The following is a 15749-nucleotide window of genomic DNA, read 5'->3' as shown; positions in this document are numbered from 1 at the left end:
CTGGTTGTATTCTCTCCCCTTATACGTTTGAGGGTGGCTCTGCTCTGACCTTGGATGCTTCCCGTGAAAATGCTGCTGAACAAGCTGTTCGTTTTTTACGAGCAGACTATGGGTTGCTGATTCATGATTTAACTGCTGATGCTATGTATAGGCTTGATTTATGTGCTTTTCTTTATGAGATGAAGCGCATTGCATTAAACTCGCTGAATAAGCCTTTGCCAAAGGGTGTGGCTAAGTGGCCTGTTCCGCCAGCCAAGCTTACTGGAGATAAGTGCATATGCATTGACTACATAGATGTGCTGCGTGTTTTGGTTGTTGCAACTAAATCAAGGGTTTCTGGTGTGGAGGTTGCTGAACTTTCTGCAGGAAAGTGGGTGTCTTGGCTGACAGTGTTTTTTGGTGACAATGTTGGTTTGGAATGTGTTTATAGTGCTTTGTCCAGTACTTGCAAGGAAGCAAAGCAAGATGCTGCTAAGCGGGCTGTTAAGGTCTTGCGCATTCGCTACAATGTCGACATAATTGATCTTAATTATGGAAAAGGGGTTTACTCTGGTATTAAGTGTGCATTGGCCAGGGAGAGTTATATGTCAGTGAGGGAACGTGCACTTGGAAAGCAAGGAGAGCTGCATTTAGCTCCTTATATTGGTGGAAGTGACTGCCTCACGCCTCAGTCAGGCTATCATAGGATCCCAACTCCTGCCTTACCTCCAGCAGCCCCTGCCAAGCCAAAGGCTTCTTCTTCATTTGGCCAGCATGCTGCTGCACGCTCTGCTCCAATACCTGATGGCTTATTTGTTCCAGTTCCAAATGACTTGGAAACTGTGTTTAAGCGTAGGAAGATTTAGATTAGCTTGGATTGAAACTTGTAATTCAGCTGGGAATTTGTAGTACTTAATCTAAGAGTCTATGTTAGGTTGGCATAATGTGTTGTTTTTTGTGTGGAAATTGTATTGCTAAGTCATCCCAGCTTGCTTTTGCCTTTCTTTGTAGTGTTAGCTAATGGGATGTAATCTTATGGTTTAAGACAGTGTCTTTGTATGCAATGCAGTGTTGCTTTAATTGAATGGAATTATCTATGTTGGTTCTCTCTTTTGTATATCTTGCTGAATTCTTTCATTATTATCATGTTGTACATATTAGTTGTTGTTCTTTTATTTATGCATTCTTATTTCTTTTGAATTTTGCAAGCCTTGCAGAATACGAGCAAACATTAATTTGTTTCAATTCAAGTTGTTGACTCAGTTTATTATTTCATGGGTATGATTTTGGCCTTAATTTAGCCTTTAAAAAAAACACAGATTACATAGAACTTTTCTGTAAGAATTTAAATAGTCCTGTATCTGATTATTTCTAAAATGCTTTAAAAATATATGACAGAAAAAGCTAAAAGTTATGGGACTTACGTAAGGCAGCGTGCTAGCAAACGCTCACTTGCAATTGATGCTCTTTCAGAACTAAGTGGAATCAGGTTGGGCTGAGTTATTAAGTTTGTAGCTTTATATGTGAAATGGTTCAGCACTAAATTACAGTTACATGTTTATTATTGTTAGAGATGGTCAGGTGGTTGACAACAATGCAAAGAAGGCACGCATGAACAATGACAAGAAAAAGATAAATGCCAATGCAGCTCCTAAGCAGCCTAATTCAAGGAAATCCAGTGAGATTTTTTATCTGGCATTGTTTTTGCTTAAGTGTTATCTGTTTAGTCATTGCTAACCTATGATTTACAATGTTATAAAGGGAGCAATCAATGGGGATAATCAGGTGGCTGACAATATTATGAGGAAAGCGTGTACTAATATTAAGAAGAAGAAAAAAACAGTTTCAGGACAGGAAGTTAAACAATCTTCTCCAAGGAAAGCAAGTAAGTATCTTTGTTTGATTGTGTAAGTTTATAGATGAGATTTGTACTATGGTTTGTTTGACAGTGTCAGGTTTTTTATTATAGAAGGAGCAATTGTTGCTGTTACTTACTTAGAGCCAATAAATGGATTATCATTAATGGACTCTGTAAGGTTGTCATTTTCCATTAACTATTAATATTAGCTAATAGAATTTACATGTTCTTTGTCTTATTGTTGTGTTTGTATTTGTGACATTAGTGAGGTTGGAGAGAGCAGTGCGCAGGGTGCACTTAGAAATCAAGCTAAACTAGGACAGCCTAAGGAAGCCAAAAAGAAGACACCTGCTCCAAAAAAGAAGAGTATGCATATTAATTCATTCTTTATTTGATTAGTATATACTATTTGAGTTAGCCAGTTGTTGATTTTTAAATAATTGCTTCCAGAAGAACCACTTGCTGCAATTGGCCAGCCACTTCCAACAGCTCCGTTACAGATGGAGGCTCCTCATGTCTGTCTTAAATGCGGAGCTAAGAAATTTCAATATGAATGGCTCCATTTTTGTTGCGGGAATGGAAGTATTAAGATTGCTTCAAACGATTTTCCTCCTGAACTTCATCGACTCTTTACATCTCAAGACGAGGATGCATTGCACTTTAGACAATATGTTCGCATGTACAATAGTTTGTTTGCATTTTGCTCACTTGGAGGTAATTATAATGCAAAGACTGAAAAGGGAATTTATGTCTTTTTGCTGCATGGGCAGATCTATCACAATTTGCCTGATTTACTTCCTGGAAATGAAAAGCCTAAGTACTTGCAGCTTTACTTCTATGATGCACAGTTTGAAGCTGTGAATAGATCAAAAGTGTTCCCTGAAGTTAGGAGAGACATAGTAGACATACTTATGCGCGTTACAAGTATAAATCCGTATGCTCGATTCTTCAGGTCATTGCGAGATCTTACTGTTACCCATAGTACACAGATTGTCATTAGTCAAAGCACAGTGTTAGACCAGCGAGTGTATAATGCACCTTCCACTGATGAGGTTGCTGCTATATGGCCAGATAGCATGTCATCAAGCGATTATAGTGGTCCGCATATAATTGTATCAGGGAAGTCTACTAGGAAGCATCGAATATGTCATTATTATGGATGCTATGACCCATTGCAGTACCCTCTGCTCTTCCCATATGGTGACTGTGGCTGGACTCAGGGTTTGAGAAAAACTTATAAAAGTACACAGAAGAAGGCTTTAATGGACGTTAGTCCTGTTTCTTCATGTGTCGTTCATTCAGAAGATAGTTTATTAGAACAAGAGGCTAAACGTAGGTTTTCAGTTGCACATTGTTAATTTAGTTCATTTAGCTCTCATATGTGCATTACTTTATAACTTAACTAATGTGGCGTCTTTTTTGACATACAGGTTCAGCAGACTGTTCAGGCACCTCTAACAGGCATATTTCTACTAGAGAATATTATGCTTATAAGTTGCAGATCAGGCCAGGGAACATGCTTCTTCTTGGAGGTCGCTGTTTCCAACAGTACATTGTTGATATGTATGTGAAGATTGAAAATACTAGACTTGATTTTTTTAGAAGGAATCAGCAAACAATCAGAGCAGATATGTATAAGGGTATCCTAGACACTGTTGATGATGGAGAGAAAAGTGCAGACAATATTGGCCGACGAGTTATTTTGCCACCTTCTTTCATTGGTGGGCCCCGTGATATGAAAAAACGCTATTTAAATGCTATGGCACTTGTTCAGCGGTTTGGCAAGCCTGATCTTTTTGTTACTATGACATGTAACGCTAACTGGCCAGAGATAACAGCTGAACTTGCTGACACTGAAACTGCAGCTGATCGTCCAGATGTTGTTGCTCGTGTATTCAGAAGTAAATTAATTGCTTTGAAAAAGCAAATCACAGAAGAGCAAGTTTTTGGAAAGGTTGTGGCTATGGTGTATGTTGTAGAGTTCCAAAAAAGAGGTCTCCCACATGCTCATTTTCTTATTATCTTAGATCATGGGTACAAGCTTACTGGTCCTGCAGATTATGATACATTTGTTAGTGCAGAAATACCTTCTACTGATTCTCCTCAGTTGCGCAAAATTATACTCAAGCACATGATGCATGGCCCTTGTGGTAGCTTAAATCCAAAGTGTGGGTGCATGAAAAAGAAAGTTAAGGATGAATTTGCTTGTAAATATAATTATCCAAAGTCATATGTAGAAGAAACTACTACTAATGAGGATGGTTATCCATTATATAGAAGGCGGAACACAGGAGAACATGTTAGGATTCGTGGTGCTAATCTTGATAATCGATGGGTTATCCCATATAATCCATACCTATCTTTATTATTTGATTGCCATTTAAATGTTGAGGTGTGCTCTACTATTCAAGCAGTGAAATATTTGTATAAGTATGTCTATAAGGGCCATGACCGTGTTTCTTTTAATGTTGCTGGAGAAGGCAATGAAGGTGTAGATGAGATTGAGAATTTTCAGGCTGGTAGATGGGTTTCTCCATGTGAGGCAGCCTGGAGAATATTTGGGTTTGATTTGTTTGAGATGACCCCTTCAGTCATGTTGTTACCTGTGCACATGCCAAATATGCAAACTGTTTACATGAGGGCTCATGAACAGCTTGATTCAGTCATTGGAAATGAAAAGAGGTGCAAAACTGCTTTGACTGAATTTTTTAGCAAAAATGCATCTCTGCCTGGAGGCACAGGCCTTACATATACTGAAATGATTACAGAATACAGATGGGATAGCTGCAATAAGGAGTGGATTAAGAAAAGTTATAAAAAGAATAATGTAGGTCGGATGGCTTTTGTTGTTCCTTCCGTAGGTGAGCGTTTCTTCTTGCGCTTGTTGCTGGGTAAAGTTAAAAGTCCTGTTTCATTTGACCATCTAAAAACTGTTTTTGGAGTTTTATACTCAACATTTCAAGAAGCTGCTATTAAGCTGGGATTGTTTCAAGAAGACAATACCATCACTGCATGTTTGGAGGAGGCAGCAGAAGCTCAAATGCCTTCAGCGATGAGGCAACTCTTTGCAACCCTGTTAATATTCTGCCAGCCAAGTAATCCAAATGCACTTTGGTTGCACTTCTATATTTCTTTATCTGAAGACTTCAAGCATAAATATCCAGACTGCCCATCTAAAGTAAAGAGTTTGACTGTGAAAGAGTTAGAGAGCAGCTTAGAAGCAATGGGGAAAACGTTGGAATATTTTGAATTAGGCCACTTAGTAGAGGAAGCGCAAGATGGGATGCGTGTGACAAGAGATATTGCAGATGCGTTAGAAGCACCTATTCCTCCAGAGTGTCTTGATTGTCGAGACAAATTAAATGCAGCTCAGGCAGCTGCATTTAACAGTATTATGTGTTATATTCAAGATGGCAAACCAGGGTGTTTCTTTGTGGATGGTCCTGGTGGAACTGGGAAAACTTTCTTATATAATGCTTTATATGCTGAGGTTCGTTTGGCAGGAAAAATAGTTTTGCCAACAGCTACATCAGGTATTGCAGCATCTAATATTCCTTCTGGCAGAACAGCACACTCAAGATTTAAGATACCATTAGATTCTGAAATATCACTTGCTTGTGATGTTCCTAAGCAAGGAAGTTTGGCTGCTTTGATAAAAGAGGCTGTTCTTATTATTTGGGATGAGGCTTCAATGGCACGGCGAGAAAACATTGAATCATTAGATCTATTACTTCGGGATCTTTGTTATCCTGATCAGCCTTTTGGTGGGAAGGTAATTGTTTTTGGAGGGGATTTTAGGCAAGTGTTGCCTATTCTGCCTCGCCGTACACAAAAGGAAGTTGTTGGTGTAAGTGTTCTTAGTTCCTACATTTGGCCTATTTTGACAAAATTCCGATTAACAGAAAACATAAGAGCTAGAGAAGATCTGGTGTATTCAGCTTTTTTGCTTGCTCTTGGAAATGGACAATTACAGTCAGTTGAAAGTGCTTATGTGCAGATTCCACAACACATTATTAGGTATTATGCTATGAATGATGATCCTGTTTCTAAGTTGGCTGCTACAATTTTCCCTGAAATTTCTGTTCCTGGGTTTGATAGCAATATTTTTAATGAACGTGCAATTCTTACACCAATGAATGAGGATGTTGATGCCATCAATGAATATATGATTAAATTGTTTCCAGGCACATCTACTGTGTATGAAAGCTATGATTCAATACTTGATGACAGTTGTACACTGTATCCTACTGAATTTCTAAACACGCTTTGTCCGGGAGGAATGAGTCCTCATCAGCTTGAACTGAAGATAGGAAGCCCTGTTATTTTGCTGCGCAATTTAGCGCCTTCTAAGGGCATGTGTAATGGCACTCGTCTTATTTGTAGACGCTTTCTTCCTAATTGAATTATTTGTGAAATAGTATTAGGTCATTATAAAGGGACCTTATATTTTGTGCCACGGGTTAACTTAAGACCCTCATCTTCTTGTAAGTATCCTTTTCAGTTTGAACGCAAGCAATTCCCACTGAAGTTAAGTTTTGCTATGACAATAAACAAGTCTCAAGGGCAAACATTAAGCCAAGTACTGATATACTTGCCACAACCTTGCTTTTCTCATGGTCAATTATATGTGGCCCTTTCTCGTGCCAAGAAATCTGATAATGTATCTGTCTATACACCCCAGCCACCAGCAACCTGTACTGGAAGCAGTGTCAAGAATATCGTATCATATGATGTGCTACGATTGGCTAATATTATTACATGTGAAGTTTGGTAAGTTAAGCTATTTTTAATTATGATATCTTCTTTACATTGACTAATTTAGCCATTTTAGAATTGTTATTTTTAGTTTTATATATTGACTTGATCTTATTTCTTGAATTTGCAGACATTATGTAGGTTTATTTATGAGCATAATTTACTTGGTGAGGCTATTGCATTTCACAAGTTAGCTTATAACATTTGAACTTATTTTAGAAATATACGTCCGCTTTTGGTTAGATATGTGGTTGTAACTTTTGCCAAATTAATGATGATTTTGCTTATGATATGTATGTTGTTTATATTTGACTTCTTATATATTTATATTTACTTCTTTTGTATTGTTGCAGTGTAAATTTATATTTACCTATCACTAAATATTATATGCTTAGCTCTTCAAATTTAGATTTTTAAAATAGCAATAGATTATATGCAATGAATAATAAATATAGTAGTTTAGTATTAACATTATAGGTACAAAATATTTTAATAAAGTTTTATGGCAGAAAAGTCTAAATCAAATTAATCACATGTCTCAATAAAGTATATTCAAGTTGACATTACTTGTAATATTGGAGAACCTGAAAATGCAGCTCATTATTATCCAGGTAAAATAAAACCTTGCTTATTTCCAGTGGATATTACACAGGGTTACTTTTCTAACCTTATTAATTCATCTATTCTATGTAAAGATTCCTTATCTTGTCAAAACATGAACATTCTCCTCTTTTAGAGCTAAGTTTTTTTGCAGATTATTCTCTCTGATTTCTGCTGCTCAGGTTAGTTCATTAATGGTTTTATATCATGATTTCTATACTATTCAATTCTGGTTTATTTGCATTTATTGTTATTTTCTGCTATAATAAATTCCTTACCATATCTCAGTAGTTTAGCTGTTGTTGTTCTTTCACTTTTTAAAGAGCATATCTTTTGTTAGTCGTGCACAGAATAGCATGGCTTATTAATTGAGTTATAGAATAAAACCCTGATTTGATATCTTGCTATAATGCATTTAAGTTGTCCATGTTATATTGTTGAAGTTGTTAGGCTTGTTATGGCAGTAAATATAATGTTTCTGTGTGCTTGATACTTCTTTGTATTATTAGTCATTCTATTTGAACTAATTTTTTGTCATTTTCATGTACTTTACTTACATGTCAAGCATCATTTGATGTAAATGAAATTTATAGTTGTACATGCTTGGTCTTTGTTGTTTTAGTAACTGGATTGACTTTGTTCTGATTTTTTTTTGGCTCCTACACAAGCTGCTGTAGATCTACACTTGCTGCTTGCTTTCTGTTGTTAGTTGTCTATATAATCAGGCTTCAGGATCTGTAGTCTAATCATGATGGTTTGCTATTTTCATACATATACATCTGAATTACTTGATGTAGTTATGTTTGGTTGATGCTGTTAGTTTCTTCATGCTGTGTTTAGTTCTTTTTCCTTGTTAATTGCTTAAGCACATGTAACAGTTGTTAGGATTTTAATTAGTATTTAAGTAAGGGTGGTTGTGCACTATAACCCTAATGCATATGTCATACTTTAATTTGCTATTTATGTTTCTGCATTATATTTGCATGCATGGAAGCATTCTTTTAATGCTTGTCTTATGATAAACTGCATAGCTTCCATCATGGACAACTATTGACTAGCACTTTTGTAGCATTGCTTAATAACAGATGAAGCCTCAATATGTTCCTCTGGATAAGTTAACTCCTAAGAACAAAAGGTACAAGATTAAGGTTAAGGTTAAGGAAAAGTCCCCAGCAAAGTATCCAGAGAATAAAAAAGCTTATCAAAAACTTGTTTTTGAGGATGATCAGGTATATTGTTGGCATTATATAATCCTTATATTACGTGTTTGTATTAAATATGATCTGATGTGCTTTTTGGGTGCACATACAGGGCAACAGGATAAGGGGAACTCTGTTTGATGATGAAATTGAGAATTTTGAAGGTATATTAGAACATGAGAAAGAATATGTGATAGCAGATGCACCAATCAGAAACACCAATCCAATGTACCGCCATAAAGAAGGTGAATATTACTTGTCATTTGGAGGCTCGACTGCAATTCAGCCTCTTAACCCTAATGCTGGTCCTATTTTACCAAACTACACTCCTATAGCTGAAGTGCCCCCAACCAGCAGTGAAGATGGTCGCTTTGGTACTTTCTGTTCTGTGATTTGTATTGTTTCTTATTTTATGACATGTTTTCTGATTTTATTGGCTTTCTAATAATTGATGCAGATATTCTTGGAGTTGTGATTTATTTGGAAGACACACGAAGGAAGAAAACTAACAACGGCTATTATTGCACTTTCACTAGCTACATTTCTATGCATTAGCTCTTTTCCTAATTGCAAAACAGGCTGCTACATCTATTATTTAGAAGATCATTCTAAAAATGAATACAAAGAATTCATATAAAATTTTCAAAACATTAAATATTAAACCCTTGAAATGTGCTAATATCTTAAAGTATTAGGACATGTGTTTTGATTAGTGTTGACTGATTTATAACTTAGTTAAACTTCCCGCATTTCAACATGATTTAGTACACTAAACTACTAAAAGAAGACTCTTATTATGCAAAAGTCACTATCAAATTGAAACTTCAATGAGTTTCTATTTGTATTTTATAAATAAATAAATAAATGTCACTAAGGAAGTTGGAAGTTAAGAAAACTCATTTTCTAATTTGCAAACAATCTGGTGTGACAAAATTGAGTGCAAATTAGACATTCTAATTTACATTCGTTTATGTATATACATGGCATGTTATTATGTGATAATTTCATTCTAATCATTTCGATTCTCTTAACAAAATAAATCTTTTTAGCATATGAATAGGCATACTAAGTTAGCAATCTAATAAGCCTAATTACACTTAAGCTAAAATGCTACCAACATTACCTGGCTTTTTTTATCTAATTATTTAATTTAGACAAGCCAGCACCAAACACTAAACTCACTTAAACAAGAACAACCCAAAAATAGCTTAACGAAAGTGCATCAAATATTTAAAACATAGTAGTTCATTCAGGACAATTCATATTATATAACTAATTAGCAAATATTAACCAAAATATTCATACATCTTACAATACAAAACACCCTAACCAAAAGATTTATAAGTAAAAAGAGACCAATACATAAAGCAACATTGCATTTTTAATAATATATATAATTACAATTGGCTATAAGGTCCCTAATTTGCTAACTACTTAAATTAAGATAAACTGATTACAAACTTCAATCAGAATCAAAGCCATATGCATCATCATCAGTTCCAAAACCCTCAGGAGAGTGATAGTGGTAGGGAACACCAAGATCCTCTTCTGATTGAAGATCCCAAGGATCCTCTTCACTCTCTTCATTCTGCTGATGCTCACTTTCTTCCTCTGTATCTTCTTCCTCATCGTCATCTTGACCCCCCTGATGCGGCTCTTGTTGTTCCTGTTCTATCACATTGACATTGTTTCCACCAATTGCATTATGTTCCTGAACTTGCTCAGCCTGCACAACCACTGTTGAAGAAATGACCTGTCTCTCTACTACTTCTTCACCACTAATATCCATATCTGCTTCCCCACCTTCCACGCCACCACAATTACCCTCAATTTGCTTACTACACTCGCCCTTACTCTTAGATGACATTCCTATAAACCCTTCAATTTTCGTCACTTTAGATGGTTTCTCATCGGTATCGCTGTCAATTTCAATAGGACAGTCGAAAGAACTCCCAATTTTAGAAATCTTACCCTTGTTTCTTTTTCGTCGGGCAACTTCATCGCATTTAGCGATTTGACCATCGATGTCTTTCATCTCCTTTGTGAGCATATCAAGCTTTTTTGTTGCTTCTATGCGCACTTCATCATAAGCCAAATACTTCCCATTGAGTTTATCTTTCCTTTTCACAAGGAAATTTCGATACCAATCATCAAATATAGTGTCATCATCGTGTTCAGCCATGGAGAATAGTGAATTTGCAGTGTTGAGTGGAGAAATGAAAGAAGTGCTGCTGAAGAGAAATGAAAAGATGTTTGTGTTGTAGAGGAATGTGGATTCGATGTATTTATTTGCAAATCTAACCGTCAATTTTATGGTGTCTTTTCGACTGTATTTCATAGCATGCAAAAAAGCAAAAATTGTATTGTTTCACCCAATGCACGTAAACAGAGAATGCCTTTAGAATTACCAAAAATAAATATCCCATTCTTGGTATACAAAACAATTACATGAACATTTTCTAAAAATTTAAATTATATTTCTTTAATATTTATGTAATATTATAACGTTTTTTTGTAAATGCTTTCCTGCCTTTTTTGCCTTCTTTAATTTATGTTTGGTTTTTAATTTGCTTAATAATTACAATATATATGTCCTTTTATGGAGAATTAATTCTTTTCAACTAATTTTAGCTCTTTCTTCTAATCTCCTAACATTGTAGCTTAGCATTCTTTTAGTTTTTTTTTATCATCTCATTCTTACTTAGTAAATATCTTGCAACCATTAGTATAGGAAATCATATTATTGATAAATAATTAAAAACATAAGAGATTTACATAAAACATGTAATATGTTGATATATTAAATCTAATCTGATCTTCTTAGCTAAATTGGATATATATTGGTCTATTCATGGGCTTACTTAAAAGTGTTATAATTGGGCCTATAGTATTATATATGCATATAACAAAGTTGTTGGGCTATAACCATTCTTTTATTAGACACATTCATGAGTAGAATAACATCATGAACAAATAAACATGATACAATCTTTTATACATCTACAATTTATATATGCAATCAATAAATAATAATATTAGTATACATTGGTCCAACTTAATGATACTTTACACAATAATGCAGCAATTTCTAACATACAATTTTAAACAAAATAAACTAATTAACTTACATATATATCATACTAATAATTTAAATCATGTAAGCTTAACAAAAAATGAAACTAATTATCTTATTTATACATTTTGCTTAAGGTTTTCTTTATAAAATTTACAAGCCGGTGCGCGCGCATCGCGCGCGGTGCATTCGCATCGCGCGCGGTGCATTCGCACTAGTTCAATTAAAAATTGATTATATCATCTTACCTAGGGTTGGACTAATAGGTCTAATACCAACTGTTTGGGTCTAATTTAGCCTAATTGGGCCTGGTCCATAAATGATCCAATATCAAGCCCAAGGTCAAAGGCTCAACCCTTTAACCCATGCCAAGTCAAAGTCAAGTCAAGGTCCGGTCAACATGGCAAGCCCATTGGGCTTTAGCCCCATTCTCTTATCAAGCGAAAGTATAAAAGCCATCAATTATACCATTTTACATTCATACAAACAAGCTTTAAGCAATTAATTCTCTTGCATAGCTTTCTCTCTCTACACATTATACTCATTTCGGCATCAGAGGGTCCTTCCTCGGCACAACCCCCGAGGCCAGTTTACGTGTGTTAGCTGTGTAGGAAATCCTCGACCCAACGTTAATTGGACCGAGCCTAGTCTTCAGCCACTTCAGGAGGGACTAGCCGAAGGTCCCATTGTTTTACCCGAAATAATTTGGCGCTGTCTGTGGGGAAGACTTTTAAAAAATCTTTAAGCCAATCTTAATCGTTCTACTCTAGTCTTAGTGCAATGGCTAAGAATTGCAAGAACAAAAAATCGGACAATGGCTCTTCAGCCAAGAATGGCCAATTGACGCCCGAGAAAAGACCGTTAGACCCACCATCCCCGTCGCCATCGCCGAGCCGGCACTCCTTCGGGGAGCCAGTTTAGGGGGGCATTAAGAGAGAGAACTCGTTCTCCTTCTCATCACTCTCATCGGATGAATTCTCAACGTCTGAACCATTTTGACGTTCGAAGTCCACCTTTAAGCATTCATTCTCTCTCTCAAAATCAACGGAGGACCCCTTAGACGGGACCCTCAACTGAGGAAATAGCGAGGGTTGTAGCGGTCTTCATGGTGGCCATGAAGGTGGGAATGATGCCACCTCCTCGTGACCGATCACCTCCGCATACCAGGCATCAGCGGAGGAGAATTGGGCAAGAGGGGGGAAAGCCCCAATCCTTTAAGGAATTGGAGGATCAATGGGAAGAAGAAACATGGAGAACCGAGCGGGAAAAAAGAAAAAAACCCGCATTTCTTCGGAGAGTCTGACGCCCAGCTTGTTCATAGCAGAACCAACAAAAGCAACAGCTCTGCCTCTTGGCCAGAGACTGTTCACCGAAATGTTTACGATTGTCTCAGCGTTAGGGAACCGAGTGTGCATAGTCGCCTCTCTTTTCCTGACCAGGCCGAGGCTCATCCTAAATCTTCCCGGCCGGGGACAAAAACCACTTATACCTCTCTGAGAGGGCGAAACGCGGTCCCTTCGGCCAAGAACAAAGGAAAGGCTGTGATTCTACCCACTAGCTCTCCATTTGAGCGATGGATACTGGAAGAGCATGTGCCGATGGTTAAAATCCCATCACACACCACTTATGATGGTACTTCGGATCCAAAGGACAATTTTTTCGCTTATGAGGGGCACATGCATCTGAACCCCAGGTCCAAAGTGACCTGGTGCAAATACTTTCCAACTACTATCAAGGGGGTTGCGCAAGCGTAGATCTCCAAAGAATTCAAGGAAGGTTCAATAACGGGGTGGGACGACCTGTCCACCAAATTCAAAAGCAAATTCTCCATGGAAAACCGCCGAGAGAAAACAACCCCAGAGCTCATGGCTCTGCAGCAGGGGGAGGCTGGAAGCCTCCGCGACTACCTGACTCGCTTTAGCAACGAGTCGTCCAGCATTTCTCATTTGGATCAAGGGTTGGCCGTTTTTTCTATGCAAAACGGCCTTCAGCCTGACAAGTTTCTCGACTTCATGGTCATGCATCCCCCGTAGACCTTGGAGGAAGCTCTGAATGCTTCGGATAAATTCATCCGAGCTGAAGAGTGGAACAAAGAGAAAGCTTATCCTCAAACCGGGGGTGGGAAACAAAAAAAACAACTGACCCCGTCTGAAGGCCATGGCCAGAAGGCGAAGGGCAAGGCGAAAGCCTGCACCTTACTTGGGAAAATATGAATCCTACACTCCGTTCGCCCTCCCACGCGCTAAAATCTATAGCGTGACGAAGGGGGAGAAGAGTTACCGAAAGCCGAGACCACTTCCACCGTGGTATCAGCAGAAGCATAAAAACCAATGGTGTGAGTTCCACGATTCACCGGGAGACAACGCCGAAGAATGTATCCAGCTGAAGGACCAGATCGAGGATATGGTCCGGAAGGGATACTTGAAAAAATATATCGCGGATCACCGCGAGAAAAAAGAAGCTGAGAAGTCTGAGAAAGAATTCCCCTGATTTTTGTCATTTACGGGGGCATGTGTTCTCGGATGGAGCATAAGCATCACCTAAGGGCTCCGACCCACTGATGTGTCTATTTTATATTGTATTTTACCCCCGTCCCTTGGTCATAATTAGTAGTGTTTTTGGCTCTTTAGAGCCACTTTTATTACTAATTGGTGTTTTATAGTGTTTTCGTAGATTTGGTTGACTTTTGCAAGGATTTGCACTTTTGGAGCATTTTCCCGAGATATTATGGAGCAATTACTAGCATTGGAGAAAGCACGACCAGCTTCTATAGCTCAGGGCCGGTTAGAGCCATCGAACCGGTTATTAAGGGGTCTGTATATTTGATACCGGGGCATTTGGACCAAGTATTCAAGAACCGAAGAGGAAATCCAGATTGGCCCGAAGAATTGGAGCCCAACCTTAGTCCAAATAGTGGCCCAAGAGAGCCGCCCGGCCAAAGAGACTGACGCCCAGAGGCGCGCCTGGCCGAGCGAGGGAAGCAAGGCCGGCGCCCGAAGTCGCGCCCGGCCGGGCCCGAGATTCATTCTTGAAGGAAAAAGGCGCGCCCGATTGGGCGCGTGTTATTGTTAGAAGTTAATTATTCGTCGTTTAAGTTTGTTTTAGTTTAGGATTCTTACGGAGTATAAATACTTTTCCCTAAAACAAGTTTAACACTCTTCTTTACTCTCTGTTAATTATTTCTTAGATTTTCTCTCTCTACTTAGATTTTAGATTAGTTTCTCTCTCATATACTTTGTTCTTAACTTTATTCTTAATTCCAGATTTCTTTGGTAACGATTTCTCTTCTCTTAAACTTAGTTATTTATTTTATTCCTTTGATCATGTCTTGTTTTATTTCTTCGATTAGTTTAGTTTTTATGTGTGAGTAGTTCTATTTCTAGGGTTTATGGGAATTCATAAATTATATGAAGGGGTAATTTTTTATTGTTAATTATCAATGCTAGATTAATTTCCTATTGATTTATTTAATGCTCTGTAACTAGATTTGCGCATATCTTTTATGCATGAGTTTAACAATATTGATTCGAGATTCGACATATGAGAATTGATGTTTAGGTCTAGTTTCAATAGGCAGGTTAATTTATAAAGTGTTGAGTCGAGATTCGAAAGATGAGATTTAATACCGGTAAATTAATTGTGTGATTGTAATACGTAGCGAAAGCCCTTTATGATCTTATTAATGTATGCATTGATGATTGATTATTATGTTCTACCTTGGAATATTATTTATTGGTGAACCTATGCCCTAGATCCTTTTATATATTTTTTTTCCTTATTTTTTATCTCCGTAGTTTAGTTTATTATCCAAATTTACATATTGGTTACTTTATAATTTAGATTACTTTAATTAATTAGGAATAGAAAGACTCATTTCTCTGTGGATTCGACCCTACTTCCCTATCTACATTAGTTAAAGGATTTAGGAATTACTTTTGATTAGGGGATACGACTTTACACTGTCAAAATTTGGCGCCATTGCTGGGGAAACGGTTTTATTTTTGTTTCTGATTATTTTTTTTTTTGGGAATCTAGGTTATTTCTTTTCGTCTCATATTTGCTTTTAGTTTTTTTTTGTTTATGCCCAGGTGTTCCAGATCAGGTTACATCCCATTCGATCCTGAGATCGAACGATCCTTCCATAAACAGAAGAATCTTTACAAGCAAATTCTGGCAGATTCTGGTGATAATAATAATCACTGAGATCCTCCAACTAGTTCTAGCGATTTAGAGGTATCATCAGATCCAGGATCAGAGATGACGGCTCCAAAGAAGCTTAGTGATT

The 15749-nt window shown here is 37.2% G+C and overlaps 1 protein-coding gene across 1 annotated transcript; it reads left to right on the top strand.

The window, feature by feature from the left end:
• The first annotated feature begins 1370 nt into the window (after window positions 1-1370).
• Window positions 1371-6239, top strand: LOC145636944 (uncharacterized). Its single transcript, XM_081688475.1, has 7 exons — window positions 1371-1468; window positions 1551-1674; window positions 1741-1864; window positions 1949-2015; window positions 2103-2203; window positions 2288-3169; window positions 3268-6239. The coding sequence occupies exons 1-7, from the start codon at window positions 1371-1373 to the stop codon at window positions 6237-6239; spliced, it is 4368 nt and encodes a 1455-aa protein (XP_081544601.1).
• The last annotated feature ends 9510 nt before the right edge of the window (window positions 6240-15749 follow it).

Source organism: Chenopodium album, chromosome 6 (assembly GCF_948465745.1).
Source record: "Chenopodium album chromosome 6, dcCheAlbu1.1, whole genome shotgun sequence".
Classification (NCBI taxonomy): Eukaryota; Viridiplantae; Streptophyta; class Magnoliopsida; order Caryophyllales; family Amaranthaceae; genus Chenopodium; species Chenopodium album.
This window is presented reverse-complemented; position numbering and strand designations above follow the sequence as displayed.